Source organism: Metopolophium dirhodum, chromosome 1, assembly GCF_019925205.1.
Source record: "Metopolophium dirhodum isolate CAU chromosome 1, ASM1992520v1, whole genome shotgun sequence".
NCBI classification, from domain to species: Eukaryota; Metazoa; Arthropoda; class Insecta; order Hemiptera; family Aphididae; genus Metopolophium; species Metopolophium dirhodum.
The window spans coordinates 84,063,569-84,090,746 of NC_083560.1; the positions used below are offsets into that span (position 1 = coordinate 84,063,569).

At 28.6% G+C, this 27,178-nt stretch overlaps 3 protein-coding genes and 1 pseudogene across 3 annotated transcripts; 3 read left to right on the plus strand and 1 right to left on the minus strand.

Moving 5' to 3' along the window:
* The first annotated feature begins 884 nt into the window (after positions 1-884).
* Positions 885-4,219, plus strand: LOC132934763 (fumarylacetoacetate hydrolase domain-containing protein 2-like). Its single transcript, XM_061001102.1, has 7 exons — positions 885-1,474; positions 1,545-1,620; positions 1,697-1,837; positions 1,922-2,081; positions 2,918-3,089; positions 3,713-3,800; positions 3,881-4,219. The coding sequence occupies exons 1-7, from the start codon at positions 1,224-1,226 to the stop codon at positions 3,950-3,952; spliced, it is 960 nt and encodes a 319-aa protein (XP_060857085.1). The 5' UTR covers positions 885-1,223; the 3' UTR covers positions 3,953-4,219.
* Positions 4,220-6,348: 2,129 nt separating this feature from the next.
* On the minus strand, positions 6,349-7,145 carry LOC132942840 (uncharacterized; annotated as a pseudogene).
* A 4,180-nt stretch (positions 7,146-11,325) lies between these two features.
* LOC132934450 (uncharacterized) lies at positions 11,326-12,547 on the plus strand. Its single transcript, XM_061000748.1, has 2 exons — positions 11,326-11,410; positions 12,009-12,547. The coding sequence occupies exons 1-2, from the start codon at positions 11,326-11,328 to the stop codon at positions 12,545-12,547; spliced, it is 624 nt and encodes a 207-aa protein (XP_060856731.1).
* A 5,579-nt stretch (positions 12,548-18,126) lies between these two features.
* On the plus strand, positions 18,127-26,724 carry LOC132936325 (ATP-dependent 6-phosphofructokinase-like). Its single transcript, XM_061003028.1, has 15 exons — positions 18,127-18,272; positions 18,340-18,529; positions 18,587-18,797; positions 18,872-18,980; positions 19,736-19,924; positions 19,996-20,186; positions 21,134-21,197; positions 21,258-21,401; positions 21,533-21,694; positions 21,764-21,916; positions 23,820-23,919; positions 23,980-24,109; positions 25,651-25,748; positions 26,354-26,558; positions 26,634-26,724. The coding sequence occupies exons 1-15, from the start codon at positions 18,129-18,131 to the stop codon at positions 26,722-26,724; spliced, it is 2,181 nt and encodes a 726-aa protein (XP_060859011.1). The 5' UTR covers positions 18,127-18,128.
* The last annotated feature ends 454 nt before the right edge of the window (positions 26,725-27,178 follow it).

The window sequence follows — 27,178 nt, forward strand, 5'->3', positions numbered from 1 at the left end:
GATAGAAAACCAAAACCTATCCTGAGTATCCTGCCTGAAAAAAGGATAATATCATAGAATTTTTTATTATGATATAATATAATTTTTGAAATTTTTTTTTTCAAAATGTATGTTTTGCATTCTTATTTTGACGGTACTTTCAAAAAAAGTCGCTCCCAACTTCATTTGGTAAAAAAACTTCAAAATGTTCAATTTTTCCAAAAATCGTATTTTTGAGTTAAAAATTTAAAATTTTTGCAAATTTTTTATGGGGAAATGTTTGTGTTTATATGCTCAGAATTTACCTATCGTACTTACTTTTTATGATATTGTTAATAAACCTCGTAAAACTGAATTATGAAGTTATTTCAAACATTTGCATATCAATACAACTCAAATTTGATTTTTTCGATGTATTGTCTCTGTTTTAAAAAATATGTACATAATGGCAAATTGTACGTCACAATAATTTATCCATTATACTCTCTTATTTTTAAAATTAGAGTGTAATGACCTATTATAAAATGTAAAGGTCAAATTATTATCTAGGGCATATTGTTGGCTATTATTGATATTTTAATATTACAAAGAAAATTATGAGCATTTTAAATTTTAATACTGTAAAGTGTAAAGGTTTTGTATATTTTAAAATAATCATATTTCGTTACAAATTTGAAATATCAATAAAACGCCATCAAATAAACTGGTCTTTAAATTGTATTATTATTAGGCAAATTCACAGTAATTTTTAAAAAGAACAGAGGAAAAATGTAAAATGGAATATGGATTACCTACACGCTACCTATCGTGAACGTAAAATTCTGTAAATATTTTGTACGTTTGAAAACCGGAGGCAGATATAAATGGGTGTGGGTCTCTAGGTGTGGAGCATAGATAATATAAGATTCTTATATTACATAGACCTGTTAACTAATTAGTAATTAGTTAATAGGTCTACGTTATATTATCTATGGTGTGACGTTCTTTAAATAAAAATTTCAATTTTCAATTAAATTTTAGTGATATTATTATTTATCTAAATGTGATAAGCAGCGGAGCACATCCAAATAATAATTTAGATAACACGAAAATACTATTTTTTATTACCGATTAGTTTCGACGACAAGTCATTACCTAGTTAAATAATAATTAACATTATTAAAAAAAAAACACTTGTACTTGTGAATATTACTTACTGCTATAATTTTTATTTATATATTTTTTAATTCATAAAAAAAACAAATATGAGTTTTAGCCGTGTTTCATGTAGATTAATAAAAAACGCTATTGGAATACAGAACAATGTCAGAAGTATTAGCTGCACTAATCACCAAGCAATGCGATTTGTTCAATACAGAGACGGTTGTGATCGAGGGTTGGGTATCCAGCTGAATGGCGGTGAATCAATAGTAAGCTTGAGTGGTGCAGATCCGACTATTCCCGTTGACATGGTATCATTTTTACACAGTGAATACTCAATTGAAAGAATCGAAAAGTTTGTGTAAAATAACTAATTAATACAATTTAGATAACCATTAATTATCTACTTTGTTGTTATGTTGAAGGATAGTTAAAGAAAAAAAGAAAGTTTTACAGTCGAATCAGATTGAATTACTACCGTGTATTACTAAACCAGATAAAGTAATATTACTATAATAATAACAATTATTGTATCTATATTATTATTTGATAAATTATGTATTAAAATGTGTTCTAGGTAATATGTGTAGGGTTGAATTATAAGGGACACTGTGATGAACAAAAGAAACCATATCCCATAGAGCCATTTTTTTTTTCAAAATTCCCAAGTACAATTATCGGCCCAAATGATGCTGTAAGGCATTCATCAAAATCAAAAGTAAGCTGTAGAAATAGTCCAATTTTATTGCATGTGTATTACATTTATCTTTTATTTAAATTTTAATGATTATTAATATTTCAGGCACTAGATTGGGAAGTAGAAATGGCTGTAGTCATTGGAAGTACATGTAAAAATGTAGATATTGATGATGCATACAAATATGTATTTGGATACACTATTGCTCAAGATATATCAGCAAGGGATTGGCAGAAAACTAGAAATAATGGACAATGGTTGATTGGTAAATGTTTAGCGTTTTGGAATAATCAAAACTGGTCACTCACTAATTAAAAGTTACTTTTTAAGTTTCCAACTTAACTAGTTAGTTTTAATTCATAATAACTTTGTTACTTAATGAGTTGAATTGAATGTGTAAAAAAATCTAATCTAACCCGTTAAAAAACAATAAGTAACTAGTTTTTTTTTCACCATAAATCCAAATATTCCATAGAACTGCTGAATGCCAACTATTAGTATCTATAGCCGTGATCATATTTTCTTAGTAATAAATATTGAGTATTTTCAACTGAATCGTAAAAAAAAATTTCTAATCGATTATTTATATTAGTTATATTTCTTGTAACACACGTTCACAATGACACTTTAAATTATAGTGGCCTTAAGATATACATATTATAAAAAATTTAAAATTTTTGGTTATACATTCTGTGTTCCAATGACTGGTATTCCAATTTGTTCCCAAGAAATCAACATTATTGTTCTAGGTACCTGAAACATTTGATCAAATTTTCAGTTCAATTAAATAGTCAATTATTGTCTCCAATGATATTTATTTAAGTTGGATACTGAGTAATTAATTTATCTAATACCTTACATATTTTGAACAAAATATGAGTTTTTAAATGTATACTTTAAACTATAAAAAAAAACCTAACTTCTACCTAACTATGTTAGAATTTTGGAAAATTTCAGAAACTAATTTATAATCAAATTTAGTTAGTTTTTGTATTAAAGTACCTTAACTTTACCTAGTTGAAAAAATTACTTCAGCTTTGGGTATAATAGTAAGGTTGTGCTAATATATACTAAATTTTAAATCCTCAATTAATTTTATAGCCAAAAGTATGGATACATTTTGCCCATTGGGATCAGTTTTGGTACACAAAAATGAAATTCCTGATCCACATTCACTACAGATAAAGTGTTCAATTAACGGTGTCATGAAACAAAGTGGTTCAACTGAAGAACTGATTCACAGAGTTGATAAACTAGTTTCGTTTTTGTCGAAGTAAGTACATAATATGGTAATTGTTGTTATAAATATATTATATTAATTTATTTTTGTATAAGTAGGTACTCTTTAATCAATTTTCTAACAATACTTAACATTACTAAAACAAAATAACATTATATTATCATTGTTATTGTTTACTCTTACTTTTTTCTCGGGTACCAGGATGAAATTATATAACATGTGATTATTTATATGATACACCATAAGTGATTTTATTATACAAATATTTAATCAATGGTTAAGCTAATTATTTTACTGTTATTAAATTAAGCTATACATTTATAATGAGTAGTTAGTTGATTAATTTAACAAATTGGGTCGAATGCTGTTTAATATTTAATTGTTTACTAAACACTATTATTAGCATATATATCGGTAATTTGACACAATATCAATATCATACCTATTTTTGAGATGTTTTAAATATTGATATCTGAATAATGTTATCAAAATAAAATTAAAATATCTTGTAATTGAGAAAATTTAAACAATATTAGGGGTAGTAGTGTTCACACAGATCCTCCTCTGCTGTCGGTTCAAACGGAAAAAAAAAAAAACAATATTAATAAACAAAATATATCATTGACCAACAAAACTAAATAGTAAAACATTTTTAGTTTGATCACATTATTGCCAGGAGACATTATTCTTACTGGAACACCTAGTGGAGTGGGCGTATTCCGAGAACCAAAAGAATTCTTAAAAGTATGACTTATCTTAAATAATGTTATAGTAACAATAAGTATTGCATTCATAAAAATAATATTTTTTTATCATGTTTTCAGGTAGGAGATATTATTGAAAGTGAAATATCATGTATTGGTAAAATGGAAAATCCAGTAATTGCAGATAAATAATATTCGAGTTTATTATTAGTATTTGTTATGCTGTTATAAATGTTAATTAATTTGATTAGTTTCTAAGCAAATGTTTATAAGTTATTTTTAAATGTATACAATTGATGAATTTGAATAATTTGAAAAGTTGAACAAAATTTTTAAATAATTTAAACATACTTTGAAATATCATATGCATAGGTAAACTATTATCCATTTGTAAAAATAAAATAAATTGTTTATTTAAAAAAAAAAACAGTAATTTTGAATAAAAATATTATAATTATATGAACTTTGCAAACCAAAATTTACACTTGTTTACATTTGTTATTTGCATTACACAATCACAACGTTTCAAAAGAGTAAAAACATTTGAATCCTACTTCGATTCTAATTCGATTGAACACAATCAAGTATAATTAAAGATTGCATTTTTTACATAATTAATTATATTATTAGTTTAATAAATACTAATAGTAATGAAATTATTATAATAATAAAATATATTAAAATAATGGATAACATGAAAATGATAAAATAGAACAAATTTGTGAGTAGGTAGCTACCTACTATTACTTATTAGTTATTAGTTATTACATTTGACTAATCGGGCCTAAAATTGATTAGACTAGTCTAAGCTGTGAACTGTGAAGTAACACAATCAAATAATTTAATTTAATAAATATACCATGATTTGTGTATTTTGTGTTATTGAGGCTGGAAGTGTCAATGATTTTTACTTCTATTAGTTTTTTAACTGATACGTTTGCAATAATAATCAAATAAAAAAAATTTGGTTTAGTTGCATTTATTATCTACTGCAGTGTTATTACCATTCTTGTCAAATCTTCCTTTTAGTTTTTAAAATTATGATTTAAATTGGCCAGGGCTTGCAATAACGTTATATTTAACAAAAACGATTGAAATTTGTAAACGTAATTATAACGAAAAACAATAATCAAAAACAATTAAATACCATAACACAAAAGACAAAACATAACTATTAACAAAATATATTTTATATCATTTAACAAAGCGTAATTTATAGAATATCATTAAACAAAAGATATCGCAAAACCTCATTTATAGAATTTCATTGAACAAAAAATAACGCAAAACGAAATAATTTAAAATCCATTAATTAAAAATTATATTGGTTTCATAGAAATATTTATTTCATACATTAGAAATGATTATTTAATATTCCATATCTAGGCCATTAGTTACCAACATTTGTTATTATTAATACCTTTTAATAGATATTGACACTATTCTAAATAACGATAAACGCAAAACTTGTATCACATTTTAATTCTAAATAACGATAAACGCAAAAGTTGTATAACGTTTTAATTGTTAATAACATAAAACGGAATTTTTTTTCAAATGCAAGCCTTGAAATTGGCTCATAAATACTCATAGTATAAAGTAAATAATTCATCTTTTATCTGACCCTTCATTTTCAATTGAAATTACTTTATACAATTTTAACGTTTATCTGTATATTTTATAAATCATTTTGTTCGTAGATAATAAATAAATCTGTACAATAATCCTTTGGTAGTTGAAATTGAAAAGCGCATTCACATTAATTAGAATTATGTGAGTTCCAAACAAATCAATTTTTATCTACAAAAGATATTGATGTGTGTTTTTTGAAAAAATTACCCATTAAAAATATTGACTTCCATGGCGTTTTATTGATTTCCTATGTTTGTATTATAAATGTTGTCCATGCTCTGGCTCGCTAGATTTTAAAGTTATAAAATTTGGCCTTCAAATTTTTTATATATTTATGTTTCTGTAACTGGTATAACATTTTTACAAAATTTAAAAATGTACATATGTAAAAGGCTAATGTCTGGTGACTATGAGTCAGGTTTAGCAGGTACTTAACAAAAATATATTTGTTAACAATTTATAACTGTACAGAATGTAATTTTGATCGACTGATCTACAATGATGGGCATTAGTTAAAAAGTAATTTTTTTTAAAACTTTTTTATTCACATTCTTGATTAAATTGTTTAAGGGGGCTGCAGCACTACAATTTCTAAGGAGTTGTGTATAGGCAATTATCTACATTACTAGTCTAGTGGCGTGTATGTAGGCGTAAAGTAAATGAACGTTAGTGTGCGTGAGCCGTTTCACGAAACTTCAAACTATTGTAATGATAACGACGCCCAATATTTTAATAACTGCATAAAACCGGATTATATAACGCAAGTCGCCACGGCCGTAACTTACATAATCTTCACGTAAATACTAAAATACGTAAACTTTTTTTTCATTGTTATTTAATATTTATTAATTATTATAGTATCATACATAGGTTATGAACCAAAAAATGATTTGACAATCAAATGAATAATAAAAACATTTATAAAAAAGGGTTTAAATTTCTCGTAAATATTTTATTTATTCATTCAATATTAGACTGTCTTTTAAAACTTCGGATAAAAAGTATTCTGTAAAAAACGTTGTTAGTTGAGACTTCATATTTTTTTTCCAGAAATCATCGTCTTTTTCAATTTTTTCATACATCAAACCTGTACACAAATAACTTATTTATTATACATTTCAATTAGAATCCTATTAGTTCAAAACAAAATAATATTACCTTTAGCCCTTTAGGTGTCCAGATACAAAAATAACAAAACATTTTGCATGTTATGTGCAGTTGACCCGGGACTTGATAAAAGTAACTATCATTTCTTTTTAGATGTAGTTGACCGTTTTCAATAGTGCAACTTTTTATTTTTTTCATTAAAATTCCTTCTTCTGGAGTAAAACTCTTAGCAGACGCTGGACATTTAATTTCGACGAGACTATCATTGTCTATTAGTCCATCGGGAGACGCCGCTAAAAATTGTAAATTTGCATCTACAAATAAACCTGCACAATTTTTTTTTCCAATTATTTTCTCCAACTCTTCTTTAGCCATCGTGTGCAATTCTATATCGCGTAGCAGCATTACCACTAAAAGTCCCATACAACATTTCTTTTATTACCTTTTCGCGAGACGTGGTTTGGCGTATTTTACATAATTTACCAAACACTGAAGCAGTGAGTCTAAAAAATAAAAATTTATACATTTTAAAACATTTTAAAACATTCATATAAACTTATTATTTTGTTAAAAAAATATGAAATATCTACCTTTTTTTTCGCTCCAAATGCCATTCATCACATTGATGTTGTCTTTTAGTATTCATTTCTAAGTCTATAATTTGTTTTTCAGTTAATTTTAAATTTTCCATGAACTTATTTTTTAACTGTTGGATTTCAACATCAGTAAGTTCAGAAAGTGGGTCATGAGACACATTTCCATAGTTTTCATCTGGTCCTCCTATTGTTGTACATTTTTTTCTATTTTTTGGTCCACTAAAAAGACATCGCCGTCGTTTTCGAGTTTCAGCTCTTACTATATACTTTTTAATATACATTTTTGTAAATCTCCCTGGGCTTTTATTTGTTACATGTTTGTTAAACAAAGAAAGACGGTTTGGTCCTGAATTATATGCAGTGACTGCTGCGCTACACCTTAGTTGATAAGACCCTTTCAATGAAAAATTCACGCGTTTCCCTCCGACATATTAGGTTAAAATTGAATTATAAAGTTCAGCTGAATTGTTATTATAGCCATACATTAAACTTTCTGTATGATAAGTTAGAAGATTTCGGGCTCTACAAATATCATCCCAAACACTAAAGATTTTTAAATCGGGTACGATGTTTTCTTCTCCTAAAACAAGCGTCAAGAAAACCAAACAATAATTTAAGAAAAAACTGATAATTTGTTTTTTTATTGTTCTCTAAAAATATAACCGTAGATGATGCATCACAGAATGATTATATTAGCAATTTATATGCACCATAATATTTTCAAAATACTGCGATTATTTTTTAACTATTTATAGGTCAAAAATCTTGAATATGTATTATAACCGTCCTCATAAGTTGTTGTTAGTGAACATTAAAAAAAAAGTCGAGCATACGTCTATAGTAATTTTTTATGAGCGCCTAAAGTTAAAATGTTGATAAAATTTATCAAAATCACGAAAATTGGCATTTTTTTTGAGTTAGAATATATAACAATTTTTTATTTATATCTAAGTTTTAAAAATATATTAAAAAATTCCCCTTAAATTTTCCTACTTTTAACAAATAATACAAATAAGTTTACTGGAAAGTCAAGTTAATTTTTACGGGCGTTTGAAGTTACATATTATATATTCACTCGTAAATTAACTAATTCTAAGAAAACAATTTGTCGTATTCAAAATTGTATTATATGATTTGGAAATTGAATTTTAAAAATCTAATTCCAATGTTAGCCACTCCCCCCCCCCATATTTCGATAATGAATCATACATAATTTTGCCAGACATTCATGGACTTTATTTTCACCTATTATGGTTGTGTTGCTAACATTATAAAAGTAATTTTCTTCTGTCTTTTTTATTGTTATAAATAGGTATACCTAGTTTATTTTCTTTGCTTTTTGTGTAAGGTATATTCGTTATTAATTTATAATTTGTTGTCAACACTTAATTGGATTGATATTGTCTTTTGAGAAATTTAGTAGAGGTTGTTGATTCGTATAGGATTTTTGTAGAATAGATCATGGGTTCATTTGTTCCATTTTACGTTTTTTTTTACTTCATCGATGATCTTATGTGTAATTTTTGTAGGCAACATATTGTAATCATTACTAAGGTTATCATGTAATAGTGTTTAATATAGGTGGATATAGACCTAACTATTTTGTATTACTGTCATCGTCATGGCGGAGATTTTGTTAACTAAAAAAATTGAGAACTGACAATTTCCGTAAACAGCTCAAAAAGAGTCAAATTATTTTCAAAATTTTATCGTGTATAGAAAATGCTAATATAAACGTTCAGTAAAATTTTGAAGTATCTACAGTCGTACGTTTTTAATTACAACAAAATAAGAAAATCGTTACACGAGAAATCGAGTGAATATCAAATGTTGTAAAAAATGAATTTCAAACGCTCATAAAAATTTAATTTGACTTTCTTGTAGACTTTTTTTTTTGATAAAGGTAGACAAACTTATGAATAATCTTAGATTGAAAAAGAAAAATTTTTATGAATTCTCAACTCAAAATAATTTGCTAATTTTTGTGATTTTTTCGTATTTTGTCAATATTTGAAGTTTAAATGCTTATAAATAAAAACTGTGACTAAGGATTTTTAATATTTTTCAAATGTCATTGTAACAATATAGAGTTACACCAAAAACCAAAATCGATTTTCTCGAAAACAGATTTGGCGTAAAAATTCCCGTTTTTCCATAATTTTTCTTTTGTTTTTCTCGGCGTTTTTGAAAACTACTAGGAAATTTTTACTTTTGACCCCCCAAAGTACCAACTAGATTCACTTTCCAATCAGAAAAGATACTGTTGAAGAAAATCTAAGCATTTTTACTGTCCTAAAAGGTGATGACAGATAAAAAAATAAAAAAATACACTTCATTGTAAAATCAATACATTTGTTTACATCGTTCCACTCAAAATTTAAAAGCAGGTAAGTGGATGTCACTCTACTGTATAGTTACAAGTGGGTCAATGTATAATGGATTGTATTAAACTTGAATTCAATGATATAATATCATTGTATAAGAAAAACGATTCTAAGCGGAGACGGTTTGTCAGTCTGGATTTTTTATATTGTTATTATTAACTATTATAGCCTGTTAGTTGAATTAATATTATAATTTTTTATTCGTTGCTACGGTGATAAACAAAGTGTTAGAAATTAAAATCCCATTTTAAGCGGTTTTTCGTAATTTGTCAGTAGTTTTTCCCGTGTCATTAAATAACTATTGATAAAATCGAAAAATGACCTCTTTAAAGTACCATCTTGATCCAATTCGCTAAAAGATAAGGTACTATATGTTGAAATCCAAGCACTCCTTCTGGTAGAAATTTTGTATACGGGATATAAAAAAAATAAATAAATAAACACCATTGTACAACCACTAGCTTCCTCGCTCCGCTCAAAATCTGAAAATACAAACAAATTAGTATAATATGAAATTGGCATAATGTATTGCTGATTTTAGTGTGAATATAAAGAAATACTGAAAATACTAAAAATACTAAAATATATTGATTAGAATCGATGTCATACATTCTACAACACTAGTTGGACTTCACATTATTATTATACAATATAGAGGTAGGGCTGACAGTATTTTCGGTATACCGGTATTTTAAAATTATTTTGGTAAACGGTATACCGTAAAAAACCGAACTGTTTCGGTATACCTAAACCGAAATGATTGGGTATACCTAAATACCGATATGGTACGGTATACTAAAATAATAAATAAAATTTAACTAGTATTGATATTTTTTACTTTTATTGTTTCACATTATATACTTTATTATAAACTACAATATATAATATTATAATCTATAATATTGCTATTGATACTAGAAAACAGCACTAAAACCGTTCATTTGGTTTTTTACGGTATACCGTTTACCAAAATAATTTTAAAATACCGGTATACCGAAAATACCGTCAGCCCTAACCGTACCATTTCGGCATTTAGGTATACCGAATCATTTCGGTTTCGGTATACCGAAACATTTCGGTTTTTCGGTATACCATTTCAAACTGGTATTGAAATCAATACCGTAATACCGAAAATTATTTTCAATACCATCAGCCCTATATAGAGGTAATAATTTACGGCTAAAATAACCGTAATCGTAAACGTGAGTCGCGACCCATCAAAAAAATTTCGCGACTCATGGTTTGGGAAACGCCGCGCCGGTTGAAACGATAGTAAATTATAGTAACTATGTAGTAACAAAATATTGAAGTAGTAAGTATTATGATATTATAATGTTGAATAATACTCTAGCCAAGGGATGACAAATAATTTTGACGCTACGTGCCAAAAATGATCTTTTTTTGTTTTTTAAGTGTCCCATTAAATTACGAATAATATTATATATATATTATAATCAATATTGTGAGAAAAAAATTATCGTAAAATTCATTTTTGAATTTTAATTTTTTTAATCTTTTTTAATAGGTATATAATATAAATATTTTAATTTTTCGCGTGCCCTCAAAATTGTTTCTGTGCTATGGATTTGCCATCCCGGCTCTAGCCTCTATTTGTAGCAGTTGTGTAACCCAAATAATTAAATTTAACCATGTATAGAAAAAAAAACACTAAATACCCAAAAGTTTGTATATTTTTTTTCAGTTATAAGTAATTTAATTTCTGAGTTGTCGTGGATACCAAAATTGTTTGTTGTTATGATCGTTGAAACTTGCAACACCTGTTTGAAATTATTTTGTATTATTTAATACAAGTCAATCGAATCGGCGCTCAATAATCCATATAAAAATGTTATACACTTCAGATATTTTTGTTTGCGTTTTTTTGTGTTCGCTACAAGGGCGATTGGATGGTTTTCCCACACCAATACGACGTATGTATATACCTAATATATTAAATGACAATTATTGTCAATCATTCTTGTTAACCAGTCTCTCATTGATATTAAGAGGATGTCTGCGCATCATTTGTTTTTTATATTTATGACCTACGTGCAGCAGGGAACATTTGCGTTGAACAGTATTGTAAGACCAAACTTGTGTACTAATCTTTATTATTAGTGTTTGAATTGATCTATTATCAAACTTAAAGTTAAGAACATTATCAGTGTTCTTACGTAGGATTTTGTACAGTTTTTCAATTTTAATGCAAGATATTACCATTTTCAAATTGGAACATTTTACATAGGTACTTACAACTCGCTACTCGCAACACAGATAGGTTATGTTCTTAACTGCATAAGTTTGATAATAGTTCACTCTGATACTAAAGCCATCAACACAAGGTGGTTCTGCTGAACGAGAAAATTTGGTATGTTGCGAATGGGTCAGAGAGACTATAGAGATAGAAAACAAGCATTGCGCTGACATCTTTAAGTTCCTTTTATACTTAAAATATCAATGGTGTAACATCATAACAAGTTCCTACCTATGATTTAAAATAAAATGATAGGTACTCTTCGCTATTTTCAGCTAGGCTCAACCTGGATGGCGTGCGGTCCACTGCACAACCATCGGCTTCGTCCAGCAGCCTTTGGACTAATCCCGCAACACCACTGCATTCATCGTACAGACGTGACTGGATCTCGTCCACTTCTCTACTATTGTTACCGATGAACAGCCACAATCAGGTTTCGTCGTTTTATCCGTCGTCGTCCGATAGCAACAATGACAGAGACAGGATTTGGTCGTCTGACCCGTTATCGCAGCAAACGTCCGACGGTCAACCTGTAATTCTGTCATCTGAACAGCGACCATATCCTTCGTTCGACAGTAAAAATATGCATAGGGTCTTGTATGATTCGTCCCAACCGTCGCTGACCGATAACTACATGACCACTTCTGCGTTACCCGACAACAAATTTAAGAGTTCGTCAATGTCGTCGTGTGCCATGCGACTGTCCAACTTTCGTCTTTCAAAAGATGAAGAACCGATGATACTGTTTGACCAAAATGGCAAGATGTACACAAACTACTACCCTCCCGCCCGCCGCCGGGCACAGCAGCAATAAAAATTAATGACGCCGATGGGGGCCGCCAGTATTGACCGAAATGGTGGGTGGTCAACAAATAATAATTTCGTTTTAAAGTCATAAAGTAAGTAGTAAGTACTAAGTTATTGACTAAGTCTTTTTTAGCCATTTTACGCCACGTTTCACGTCTATTCGTGTAGGTACCCTAGTATATGTTCACTAAAAGCCGGGTATCTATGTAGCGTTCTTGTGCGCGTATTCCGGTCGACGTGGTCGCGTGAGACGGTGGTTTGAATACGGTCGCTTGGACGTATTTTTCGACTCCGAACCTATTTTTAAATCTATTAAATTCTACCGGAGAAATAACGTCAACAGTCTAGCCACCGGACTGGGAATCGAGTCTAGGTCTCTTGCTTGCCGGGTGATTGCTCTACCACTGAGCTACACAGGTACATATACACGACAACACAAACCCTTGACGCTATCCCCCCAGTTCACAGGTGTTTACAGTAGTAAAGCCGTATATGCAGTGTCTGTACGCGATGTCCATTTGAGACGGTTGACTGTTGAGTCGGTCGACTGAGTGGAAACAAATCGGACGATCACATCATGGATGTCGAAGGTATTCGAAGCTTTCAGTCTTAATCGTACTAAAGACATTATGCTATAATCGTACTGTAGGTATACGTATTGAAGGCTTGTTGGTTCGCCGATTTGTGTAGAACACGTCGTTTAAAAGTTTAAAAGTCGTGTATGTTGCTGCTCAGTGATAGTTGTAATCATAGGCTTAGTTGGGGGGGAGGGGGATTAGGGGCTTAGGAATTTAGGCCACCCCACCAAAAAACTTCCCGAAGCTCCCAAAGTATTTCCAAACTCAACCTCGTAAATATAATAAATTATGTTATTTCTAGCTCTCCCAGATTTTTAACCATATACTTACGCTATTATGGTTGGATATGTTAAATCGTTCGAGACCGTTGACCGAGTGTAACTAAATCAGTAAATTCAAGATCTTTTGGATATCGACGACGAATGTTGTATATTTTGATTTTTGACCTTTGATGTACTTAATATGATAGAATACTATAATAGTACAGAAATAAATAGTAGTAAGTACCTACACTAGTGACTAGTACGTTTTACACATCTTCACGGTGTTATAAAAATAACTACGGTTTTGATTTAATAAATTGTATTATATAACTGTATTTATCATTTTGTTCTTCTAACCTTTAAAAAAATCTTTAGCCTTATTAATTTATAGTTTTTTTTTGACGGCACAGAACGTACGTATCAGTCTGTATCATTAGCCTAAATAAATAATAATATGTGTTACATAGGTTTTATTACGGACTTTTTGTGGTTGGGGAAATTGTGAAGCTGAAAAAAATATATCTGTTGCCCAGACTGGTGGATAATATTTCAAAATCGAAGTTCCTCAAGAACTCATAATAATTAATATAAAAATAAAAATAAATGGTACCTATTAATAGTTTTGAACAAATATAATTGAACATACATAATTAAAAGTGTATTAAACTTGTAAATGATGATAAAAAAAAAATGATAGTAAAACATATACTTTGAAATACCTACTCAACTTTTCTTCTTTATGCTGTACACATCTTTTCGAAAGGTCTAGAAAGTGAAGCATATTAACTAATTATTTGCAAAAGTTTTGATGGGGAATAGGGTACGCTGTTTTTAGTATTCTAAAGACATCCTTATTCCTTGTCAGAAATTGGAAATTATTAAAATAATTAATTTGAGTGACACAAAAATTAAGTTTGTTTGTGAAAACAATTTTTTTCCTCCAGATATAATAACAACTTATGCCGGTGTTCAGGTATTGTATACTTATATACTATAATTAGGGTTAAGATTTTACATAATGGATTTTGTTATTTTGATGTACCAAAAACATATAGGTTGGTATCCATAGATTTATAATATTAATGTTCACTAAATGTTTATATTAGCATTTTCTATAAGTAGTTATATGGTAATATTTTAAAAATAATTTAATTCTTTTAGAGCAATTAACTATATCTACATTATCACAATCAATAAGAGTTGAATGAAAACAATGCAATGCAGCAGTGTTCCTTAGTAAAAATTTCAAGACATCGCTGATATTAAAATCAATTCATAAAGAAAAGAAACCATCAAACGATTTTAACGACCCCTAATACTTATGCATACTTGGATACCCAATACCCGTTAGTGGTTAGTCTATACCTTGTTGTATATGCTATATACATTATAATAGGTATATAAATCTCATGGATTTCTTTGTTTATTTTATACATTACTATCTGTATCACCTGAGTCTGACTTAGCCCGAAAAAAAATGAACACACCTATAATGTAGTGCTATACGTATATCGGCGTATCTCGATAATAGCTGATAAAGTCATATAGACAATCCATTTTAACTAATCGTTATAGTACTGTAAAAGTTGAAACTGAATTTTTTTGATAACGCAATTGCCAATTTATATAAATCAGCTAGTCGTGGTATAAAAATAAAGTGATCGGTGTTTTCCATACAACTCTCATGCATTTAGTATTTAATATTAAAACTATGTAACTATGTGTCAAAGTTTATATTTATTTGTAGTTTATGTCTTTATTTACTACAGAGTGGGTAAACTATTATATAATCTGTACATGTATATTTCTCGCAAACGACACATATTCAAGGTATTTTCAATAAAAACGGATTACTGTTCAGTTATTGAAATTACGAATAAAATAGCGGCTTTTTAAATAACAGGATTGTGATTTTCTTAAGTAATAATAAAATAGGGAATAATAGATCACTTGGAGGAGTATTTGAAACAACTTTGTAAACAAAAATCGTTAAATAATTTGAATGACACGCTAAAAAAACGTAACCTTTAAATACAAAACACCCCCTCTTCACCCCACACAAGAACATTATCTGTGAGTGATCTATTATTTCCAATTTAGTTGATACTTAAAGCCCGTTGGTTTTTTACGATATTTTGATTTTTAACTAAGTAGGTATGTAAAATATTAATATTTAAAAATAATCATAAATTCACTAAAAATTAACACATATCGTAAAAAACCAGCGGGTACGACGTCCTCTTAAGTAACAACAAAATTAGAAATAATAGATCACTCGTAGTATTTGGAATAACTTTGAGAAAAAAAATAGTTAAATTATTTAAATGACACTCAGAAAAGTATTTGGAACAACTCTGTGAAAATAAATTGGAAAAATTTTAAATATTGTCTTCAGAAACCGGTACATAAAACAGGACTGTTTTTTTATGCATTATTTATATATTACTAGCTAACCCTGTGCATTTCGTTGCCCTTAAAAAATGACAACCCTTTAAAAAATTGTGATTGTTCAAATCTTTTTGGATGCAACATGCAGCAGTAAGTGCGCAATTCAACCACCCTGGTAGGCATCACGGATCACGGACATTGTGCGACAGCATATCATGTAGATATGTATAGGTATCTAATATATAAAAATGCCGTGCCACAGTGTTTGTTATTGAATTCCTCCGAAACAGCTTGACCGAAATTAAATAATGTACTAATTATTAATAGGTGTATAAACCTCTAATGAAATGGATCAAGTATGATAGTGAAAATCGGAATAAACAATTACCATACTTAATGGAATACTTTTGGTTACCAATTGTTTACCATGAATTTTTCAAGTGTAGGTACCTACTGTTGATAAAGAACCACTTTTGAAGTTAAATAACAATTGTAACTATATAATATTTTTATATTTGATTTTCTTATTTTTTCAAAATATATTATGTTGGTAGGTAGAAAATATTTATATGAAGCATATGATGTTCATACAGTCCTTGGAACCTAACCAAATTTTACTTGTTGCAGTATGTTTTAATTATGAGCAATAGAGCCAAACACCATATTCCTCTTTAGTTTAACATAATCACAAATCAGTGGAAAACTGTACCAATAATTATACCACTAAATATTTATGGTGAAACTTTATTTACTCATCGATGATGGTTTGAGTCAAAAATATGACCGGATTTAAGAAATTATCGAGAATTACTCTTATACTACCAAGATCAAATATGTGACCATCATCGAGTAAATAAGTTTCACTATAACTACTTAGTGGTATAATTATTGGTATAGTTTTCCACTGATTTGTGATTATGTTAAACAAAAGAGGAAGATGGTGCTTGGCTCTTTTTTTCGGCACATTTGTTCGACTCTTTCAACCAGCTCATCTCGATCATAGTCTTGCTCCCGTTGCAATTCGGTATTGAATGCATCATGCATGGGCTTCTAACATGAGTAGCTGAGAGAATAGTCAAACGACCAATGTTGGCCGCGTCTCCTTTGGTAGCGATGGCGTCATACGCAAGTGGGATGTATTCGTCTGATCGTAAATTTGACTGGTTGAAACGAATTAAATTGAGACGCTCCATTAATATTGAAATTAAAAAATAATAATAATAAATAAATATTATTTTCAACTTATATAACCCATAACAACCATTAATAAACAAAAATGTTTATCGTAAATCTCAAAATTTCTGTTGGAGCACCTACCGGGGGTGATCAATTCCCTTTTTAAATTAGCCTATGACACTCGCAAAGAATGTTGCTTTCTATTGATGAAATAATTTTCTAAATCGGTTGAGTAGTTCCAGAGATTACCCCCAATAACGGTAACTAACAACTCCTCTTTATATAATAGTATAGATATAGAAGTATAGATGTAGATATACATATTGATAAAAAAATCATCATAAAGAAGGATTGTAGGTAAATTTACCTAAATTGGCATTTATGTCAATCAAGGTTAAATAAAACTACAACAAAATCTATAAACCTATAAACAAAACATTAAAACATGCCTACAGTGTTGGTTGTAAAATAATTGGGTAAACATTATTTGTAATGGTAATGTTGTGTAAGAAAGATTAGTTTTTATTTTAATAAACCGTAGTCAATATTTATATTAATTATACACTTTATTGCAATTATATAACTGACAAGTACAAACCACTACAACTAATTAATAAACAGGTTGTAATAAATTATCCTTGCTCCAACATTTTTAAGTCTTTGGGAAAATATCAGCTATAGAAAATAAGATAGGCTGCTGGCGCTGTACCCGCGACGTCGTCAGTTCAAACCAGAAAAAAAAAGTAGATAGTCTGCCAGTTATTTCAGTGTTTACTACGTTACACTTAAAAAAAACAAACAAAATATTTATTACATACCTACATAGTTTATTATATTGATATTTATTAATTATTACGTACATTATATATTTTAAAATATTCAATTGAAAAATTTATTAAAATGTGAGTATTTTTAACTTTATTGTTATTTATAATTTAATATAATACTGAAACGTGATTATATTGTTTAGGTCGTCTTATGATTTTAAAGCGATTTTAACGAGATTTCCACGGGAAAAAAACAAAAATGTAACATTAGCAGTCTTGACCAGTGGGGGAGACTCACAAGGTAAGAATTCGATAGTGAAAAACGATGTAAATACTCGTGATACCTATCAATATTAACATTTTAACAGCTAGGTGTAGGAACACTTTATAGTTAGCACTAATGTAATTTTTCAGGAATGAATGCGGCTGTGAGAGCTATTGTAAGAGTGTCAATTCAATTAGGTGTCACCGTCTATTTCGTCAAAGAGGGATATCATGGACTTATCGAAGGTTACATAACAAAAGCTAATTGGTACGATGTATCTTTCACTCTAAATTTGGTATGGTTTTAAACTTTTAAGATGTTGGTTTTAAGATAAAGTGCTTAAAAAATGTTTTACACATAAGGGTGGCACTATTATCGGAACAAAACGGTGTAAGCCGTTTATGACTAAAGAAGGTAGAATGAAAGCGACCAAAAATATGATATCATTTGGTATTTCTAACTTGGTGGTAATTGGCGGAGATGGTTCCTTGACTGGTGCTAATATTTTTCGTGAAGAATGGCCATTCCATATTAATGAACTTTTAAAAAACAGTAATAATTGTTTAATTCTCTTGACTTATGGTTACAAACATTTAAATATTCGTTTAGAGGAGATAGATGAAGAAACGTCAAAAAAGTTTGACCATTTGAACTTGGTTGGCATTGTTGGGTCAATTGACAACGATTTTAGTGGAACTGATATGACCATTGGTGCTGACACAGCACTTCACCGAATACTTGAAGCAATAGATTCTATTGTAAGCACGGCATTTTCTCATCAGAGAACATTTATAATGGAAGTTATGGGCCGCACTTGTGGGTAATAGTAACTTAAATAGTAACAGTTTAACTATTTAAGTAAATATTACTATATTAAAATGTGATATATTATAGTTATTTAGCTGTTAAAAGTGCGTTGATGTGTGAAGCTGATTACTTATTCATTAGGGAATGGCCACAAAAATTGGATTGGCCAGATAAATTATGTAAAAATGTACAGATGGTATGTTAATTAAATTTACAGGATATCGTTTAAATAATATCATTATGGTTCGGATTTAAAGACAAAGTATATTTTTTTTTGGGAGGGGGACTCTAAAAAAATACATTTCAAGTATGTAGGTAATTCGAATTCGATTCATGTACCTACAGATAAGTACTTCAAGAGTCTAATTTTATTTAAAAATGTTCACTGTCTTTCGATTTTAAATATTTTTTAGAATTTTTAATTAATTTCACTAATTTTTGTGCATGTTTAAAATACATTTTTCAAGTTTTTAAAGTAGAATTTGGTAGGTACCTAATTCAAAATATTATATCAAGAAATGTTGTCAGGCTTAATGCCAGACGTCAGACACCATTAAAGAGGTAAGTAAAAATTGTTGAATGCAGCATCTAACATAAGTTTCATATTTAAGTATCTTTAGAATGAATACAGTACAAAGAACATAATGACCACCAATAAAAACGATCACTGATTAATTATTTTTTGTCATAACGTTTTTAGCTTAGAATTATTAAACTTCCTTAAATATTAAAATATGTATCAAATTCATTTCTATAGAAAAATATTAAGTTATATTTTAAGTGCATTATCGTGGTTATATTATGTAACTTTTTTGACTATTTCGGAGATCATTTTTTGATAGTTTTTAAAGCATTTAAATCCGGGCCCTAGTTATCATCCATAACTATTGATATTAAAATTGTTTATTACAATATAGGTAGTTTGAATTTATATATACATATTTTTTTCAGGCAAGAGACCATGGTAAAAGGCTGAACATTATAATAGTCTCGGAAGGAGCAGTTGATTTAAACGGTAATTCAATTACATCAGAAATGGTTAAAAATGTTTTAGTGGCCAAATTAAATCAAGACGCTAGGATAACCGTTCTGGGGCATGTTCAAAGAGGCGGAAGTCCCTCAGCATTCGATAGAATTTTAGTAACAATAATTATTACCAAATAAGTTTGACGAAGTAGCTTATATTTTGTATATTATGTTTACTGGATTAGGCTTCACGTATGGGCGCACACGCTGTTTTGTGTTTATTAGAAGATACAGCAGAAACTGAACCAAAAGTCGTATGTCTTAATGCTAATACAATTGTACATCAATCATTGATGGATTGTGTTAAAAGAACATTGGAAATTGGAAAAGCCATTGAACAGAAAGATTTCGATAGGGCACTGGAACTTCGAGGCCAGTACGTTTAATAGTACCTACCTACTTTGGATAATATATCATTAAAATAAAAATATTATACTTAATTGGTAGGTACTTACATATTTACATACATAACTATAGTTAGATACTAATGTGTTATATTTCGGTTGAATTTATATGGCAAATTAATTAGCCTATTAACCTAATAATACCTGTAGGGTTAGCTGGAATAGGCAATATACAATATCATGTTAATTTAAGGGATATCAATAGTATGGGCATTGGACAAATGCTATGACAATTAATTTTGTATTTTAGATTCTGATCAGAGTGATAAATGTGTTGGTTTTACAATGACGTGTGTTTTTGTTTTTTACTTGATTTTTAATCAATTAAGTATGGTAATTGAAATGAAAATAGTCTGAATTTTGAAATTTTCAAGAATTTGTGTTAAATAGGAAAATAATAAAATGTAACTCAGTAATAATGAGTAGGAGGGTAATTTAGTTAGCTTTAATATAAAATATTAATGAGAGAGATTTGATATCACACCCAAGCGATATAACCACTTGAATAGTTGAATCCATAAAAACTTCGGCGTGAACAGTCCCAAAATTTCTATTTTTAACTTTTCTCTTAAACTATGATGCTAGAAAGTTGGTTGATAACTCATTAAAAAGGGATCATTTTGTAGATACTGAATGTGGAGTTAACATTTTTTTTAAAAAATTATTAAATTTTTTACAGATAAAAAAGGAGTTATTTTTGCTAGATTTTTATTTGGCGAGGTAGATCTTTATAGTGGGGCTAGGATGGGTACTGTAATAATTATGTCCAATAAGTCACATTCTTCTGAAGAAGTTTAAACAACATAGATTTTAAAACACAAATATTAAGAACCTACCTTATAAAATCTAGTTTATGAAAACTTCAATAAATGTTGAATAATGTTGAATAATATAATGTGTTTATATAAACTATTTTCAGGAGTTTTACTCAAAATTTAGTGACATACAAACAAATGATACACAAAGAAATCACTCATTCGGAAGTTTGTATTTTTGTACTCAACACTATTACATTTCAGTTACAATAAAAATGAATATTTTAGGGGAAAATAACTTTAATATTGAATATTGGAGGTTCTAGTAATGGAATAAACGCATTGATGTATTCTATAGTTCGAGCCACACTAGCATTAAATAACCGAGTACTAGCTGCAAAATTCAGTATTGATGGATTAATAAAAGGCGAAGTAACTTAACATATTCGTTAGTTATTTATGTATTAGTTTGAATGTGAATGCATGAATTAGTGTCAACAAATATTATATTAAATCAAGTTGTTGAATATACCTATATATATTTTTATTTTTATGAAAAACAGATTATTGAACTCCATTGGTCTAGTGTCATCGGTTGGCTAAATCAAGGTGGTGTTAAGCTAGGAATAACAAGAACAATTCCTGATGAGGAGATGATGGAAAAAGTTGCGATGCAAATGAAACACTTTAACATCAGCTCGTGTGTAATTGCTGGAGGGACAGAAGTATAGTTACTCTGGTCTCTGAAATATGACAATACTGTACAAGTGAAACCTACTTTATTTTGTTTGCAGGCTTTAAAGACCGGCATAATGATGTACGATTACCGGAAAAAATACAAAGAGTTTTGCATACCTTTAATAGTGGTACCGGTTACTTACAGCAACAATATACCAGGAACCGATTTTTCATTGGGAACAGATACAGCTTTAAACCAAATTGTTAAGGTAATTTTCACTATACTTTATTAGTTTATTCAAAATAAAAACTATAATTCGCCGCGCAATGGCCGCGGCGGCGTGGTAGGCATGGGGTGGTGGACTCAGTCTACTCGTGCACTCAACGCTGCGACACAATTTGATAAGATGTAGTGGAGGAAGCTTTCGGAGTAGGTATATGCGGCGGTGACCGGTTCTCTTCACCATTAACTGTATTAAATTGTATCAAATTTTGAATCATTTTTCTACATCGAAAAAAAAAACAAAAAAAATTAAAACGTCTATAAAAAGTACAAAAAAAGCCAAAGTATTTTTGAAGTTATATAAGATGTATGAAAAACGCAAATAAAAACCAAAAAAACAAAATCTATTTTTCGAAAACTGCATTTGCGTGAAAATTCCATAGATAATATAAGAATGGATAGGACATGCCTATATCAGTTCCATATGGGGCCGTGTGCTTTTTTGGGGAAGAGAGAACGTAAAGAGAGAAAGACAATATGGGGCTTTTTAAAGTTATGTGCAAAACTATTTTATTAAATAATAATGATAACATGATAGTCAGTTATATTTAGATATTTGTCAGTTTGTATTTTGATTGTTGTGCCACTTGTGCCTGGAAAATTACTCTAAACTTTGTTAAATATTTAAATTTAAAATATTTATTATTATTTATCAATTATTATCATATCAATATTTGCCCCATATAACCTTAAAAATAATATCACTCAAGTTTCATGTGATTGAAGTTCTTATGTCCTATCCATTCTTATATTATCTATGGAAAATTCCAGTTGTTAATTATCTAATTATTTTTAACATTAAGTACTGGGAATTTTTACTTTTGACCATTACAAAGTACCAATTATTTAATCATTTAAAATAAGAAAACTCATACAGATTTTGTTTGTAGTAAGTAAATGCAAATTTATACATTATAAGATCCAATTTTCTTGCAAAAACCACCCTGAAAGTTAAATATTGAAGCATTTTTATTGTTCCTAAAGGTGACGTCAGATAACAAAAATACATATCACTATAAAACCAATAGATTCATTGCTCCGCTCAGAATCTAAAATTATTTGATCAATTATAATAATAAAGTTGAACATAAACAGTGAATCCCCCCAAAAAAAAACCGTTAAAAAAAAATTAAAATTGAGCTTCTTTTGAAAGTACAAAGGTACATTCTAATTTCAATTAATTGAACTAATATATTTTTGTAATATATATAATATGGCCAGCTAGGTATAGGTACTTATTCTTATTTAAATACTAAATTTTTATTGTAATATACCTTACGTAATATCAAAATCAACTTTCCATCAGATTCATCTTTTATATAGGTACAAAAACATGAAGCTATATCGTTATTAATATTACTTTTTGAATAAAAGCTTGTGGAAAGAATTACATATTAATTAAATATACACGAAATCGAGATACATAATTTACACGCGATTTGAATGACAAATGGGTTTCAGTTCGGAACTCTGTGGCGACCCTCTTTTTCAATTTCAATTTTTTAACGACCCCCTTACATATTTTTTTTTTATATACTTGCATAGAATATAGATTATTATTAATAATCAATACTAAAATTACTGTAGGTATACATTGTACACAACATAAAATACATATTATATTATAATTATTTTTAATTAAAAAAACGTATACCAAATATTTACAAATACATATAATACATACAATTTTAATTCATACGTGACCCTAAATAATAAGTTGGCGACCCCAAGGTTGAGAAACACTGCTCTAGAATACACGCGAGAACTCGCCAGAACATTTTAGAGAGCGTAGTGCCGCCCCACAAGTTTGATATAATTCCTAAATAAACTTAAACAAATACTTGTTACTATATATTATATATTAATAATGTTTAATATTTAAATTACAGTTGTGTGACATTATTAGACAGTCGGCTGAAGGTCATAAACCTCGAGTGTTTGTGGTCGAAGTATTAGGCGGTTTATGTGGTTATTTAACGTCCATGACGGGTAAGGTAACTAGGTTAGGCTGTTACTTTAATCTATTTCATAATGAATAATTTTATATAGCAATGGCGTGCGGTGCAGACGCGTCGTATATTCCTGAGGAAAAGTTCGATATCACAGATTTAATGGATTGTATATACAGAATGGTTGAAAAATTTGACACTAATATGATTACCCGAGGACTCGTGTTAAGGTAAAACATATTTTATGTATATTATATTATATAATATTATGTTACAGTAAAAGACGTTAAATTTATATTAACGTTATTAACTAACAATTAACGTTAATAGCTGATAATAAAGAATATTTGACAAGGTTTATAACGTTAATTACTAAGGATTTATGGTAATTCCAAACAAAATTAGTTAATCATGTTATTTGTATTTACATATAATATAATTTGACAAAATTTGCAAATTATTTTGTTACAAATTTATAAAATGTTAAATTTTTATAGCTAAGGAATTAGGATTGAAAATTTAAAACAAGAGTCCACCTTAATACTGTAATTTAAAAATCTAAAATATATTTAAACTCAGTTTTTTTCATAGACATTTTAAGTTCAAATTTGGATTTAATTAAATATTTAAACAAAGAATAACGATTTTAGTTGTTTTGTTGTAACTAATTAAAAAATAATAAATATTATTCCTGGGTACCTATTTGAAACTTTTAAAATATATTATTGTATTTTATACACAGTATACACAATGGCATTTTCAAATGCAATCTTTTTCGCAAATATTAATTTTACTTACTGCATACTACTAATGCCTAATAGTAAAATAAATTAATTTAATCAAAATAAAATTATAAAATATACTTAGTAATATTATAGGCCGGCAGACCGTCTCCGCTCACAACGGTTTTTTGTATGCAATTATTTTATAACACCTATTTAGTTTTTAAATATTTAGTTTTAAAATTATATTTAGAATTAGTTTTAGTTTTAGTTTTTATTAATTTTTTAATTAGTTTCTTTGTTAAAAGCCTTCCATTGGAAAATACCCTAGTATTAAGGCATTAGCTCATATTTACTGTCTTCTATTATGTATACCTGTATTATACATTTAAATTATATTATACTATGACTCTATGAGAACTAAGTTATTATGACCATAAGTATAAGTCACTAGTTTTAATAAATTAACAGTTATTATAAAATATTTTTAATTTTATGTGCAACATATTAAAATTTAAAAATAATTATAACTCAATAACAAATTTAAGAACACAATTATTTTCTAATCTGAACTGAATTTATTTACAAGCTTAATACAAGGACATTTTTGGACTTCTTTAGTAGGTATGAGGTACCTATATTCCATCAATATTCCATCAATAACTGATGTTTAATGGAAGGATGGAATTTTTGATGGAAAATGTAAGACTACCTCTACATGTCTACCTATTAATTGTAATTAAAAATGTCCGCCTCCCGAGGACTTCCCAAAATGACTTGAATTTTACTGATTTCAATTTCAGCGTTATTGGACATGTAGGTTTTTTGTAGGTATACAAAGATGGATGTATAGTGGAGATAGGAGAAGGGCAAGGGCCCCTTCTCCGGAGTCCACACCACACGGCACACACATAAATAATTAAATATATTTATTGTATAAGTTTAATGTTTTAGGTCTGAAGGTACCCACTATACTGCAGATTGTATATATGCTTTAATTTTTATAATAAATTGCATTATAAATTAATTATTCTACCTGCCATTTGTAGATCTGAAAAGGCCAGTGAAAATTATACAACAAGTTTTTTAAAAAAATTACTGACTGAAGAAGGACAAAAATCATTTGTCACTAGAACTTCTATTTTAGGTAATATTATCCTACTAATTTTATCTAATTAAATTGATAAAGCTCATAACTGTTTTTTTGTAACACATTGATGCTGGATTGCACAAAACATTTAATGAATCAATAGTGAGCTAATGGTCCCTTAAACAAGATTTAGTGGCCCGTGATTGGTCCATTAAATTTTTAGTGAACTATTAAATTTAATAAATTGTTTATGCAATCCAGCATGAGATTGCTGATTTAAATTGACTTTAAAAATGTATTTCTCATAATACAACTCTTGTAACAAAAGTCTTACATTAAAAATACGTTTAATCACCTATCAACAGTTATATATGTTACATAATTGTAACGAATATGATTTAAGAATAAGCTCAGAACCTATACTCTACCCATATATTTCTCATATTATAAAAATTTATTTGGTAGTGCAATATTAATTTTGACTGTTATTTTCATAGTCCTTATAGAATATAGATACCTACTAACCTACTCACTAAGTTAATTAAACCTAGTTCTTAAATACCTATCTACCCAGAAGTCAACTAGTGTCTTTTTACAGTATGTAATATAAGGAATTAATAGTATAGGTACTAGGTATTAACTAGGTACCTACTTACTTATAGGAAGCATTGCCACTGGTGGTGTACCTAGTCCATTTGATAGATCATTTGCTCTAAAAGAAGGGCAACTGGTAGTTGAGTGGATAAATAACATACAAAACAAAAATCCAGAAAATATGACATTGCCAATTTCAGCTGTATCATTGGGTTTACAAAGGAGTGATTTCAAATTTACACCACTAGATGATCTCAGATTTATTAACGATGAGTAATATTACCAATTATTTGAGAAAAAAAAATCAAATTATTTCTTATGTTGTTTTAAAATCTTTTGAATTTACAGAAAATATTCTAACAAACAGCAGTGGTGGTTAAAATTCAGACCACTATTAAAAGTGTTGGAAGAGCCAAATTACTGGAAACAATGTATGTAATTAAATCGAAACAATATTACTACCTACCTAATAGTTGTTTTAATAATCTAGTGATTAATAGGCTTCTTACATTATTTATTATTGTTTACGTTTGATCATTTTCTCAGCTAGAAGTCACATTTTGATATCAAATAAGTACGTATCTTATTAGGTGAAAAAACTTCTAAACCTATTTTATTTTTGTAATAAATACCAAAAAAATTGAAAATCAGGAAACGGTGCATAAAATTTTAGTGGTTAATGAAAAATTATAATTACTTAGTTTAAATTATAATATATAAATAATACCTACCTACGTATTTTATTTTATTTTCAATTTATATTATTCAATACAGGTCAATTGGTATTTGGTTTTACAATATATATTATACATTTATATAAGGTGTATATTTTAACTTCACCAGTAAAACAATGACAGAAACATAAAATACAGTGCTATATTGCCATAATATTG

Coding starts and splice junctions, on each gene's coding strand:
- LOC132934763 (XM_061001102.1), top strand. CDS start 1,224: ATGAGTTTTAGCCGTGTTTCATGTAGATTAATAAAAAACGCTATTGGA. Junction 1,621..1,696: donor GTATTACTAAACCAGATAAA/GTAATATTACTA, acceptor AATGTGTTCTAG/GTAATATGTGTAGGGTTGAA. Junction 3,090..3,712: donor CTAGTTTCGTTTTTGTCGAA/GTAAGTACATAA, acceptor AAACATTTTTAG/TTTGATCACATTATTGCCAG.
- LOC132934450 (XM_061000748.1), top strand. CDS start 11,326: ATGTTATACACTTCAGATATTTTTGTTTGCGTTTTTTTGTGTTCGCTA. Junction 11,411..12,008: donor TTTTCCCACACCAATACGAC/GTATGTATATAC, acceptor CGCTATTTTCAG/CTAGGCTCAACCTGGATGGC.
- LOC132936325 (XM_061003028.1), top strand. CDS start 18,129: ATGAATGCGGCTGTGAGAGCTATTGTAAGAGTGTCAATTCAATTAGGT. Junction 18,273..18,339: donor TATCTTTCACTCTAAATTTG/GTATGGTTTTAA, acceptor TTTACACATAAG/GGTGGCACTATTATCGGAAC. Junction 24,110..25,650: donor ACCCGAGGACTCGTGTTAAG/GTAAAACATATT, acceptor TGCCATTTGTAG/ATCTGAAAAGGCCAGTGAAA.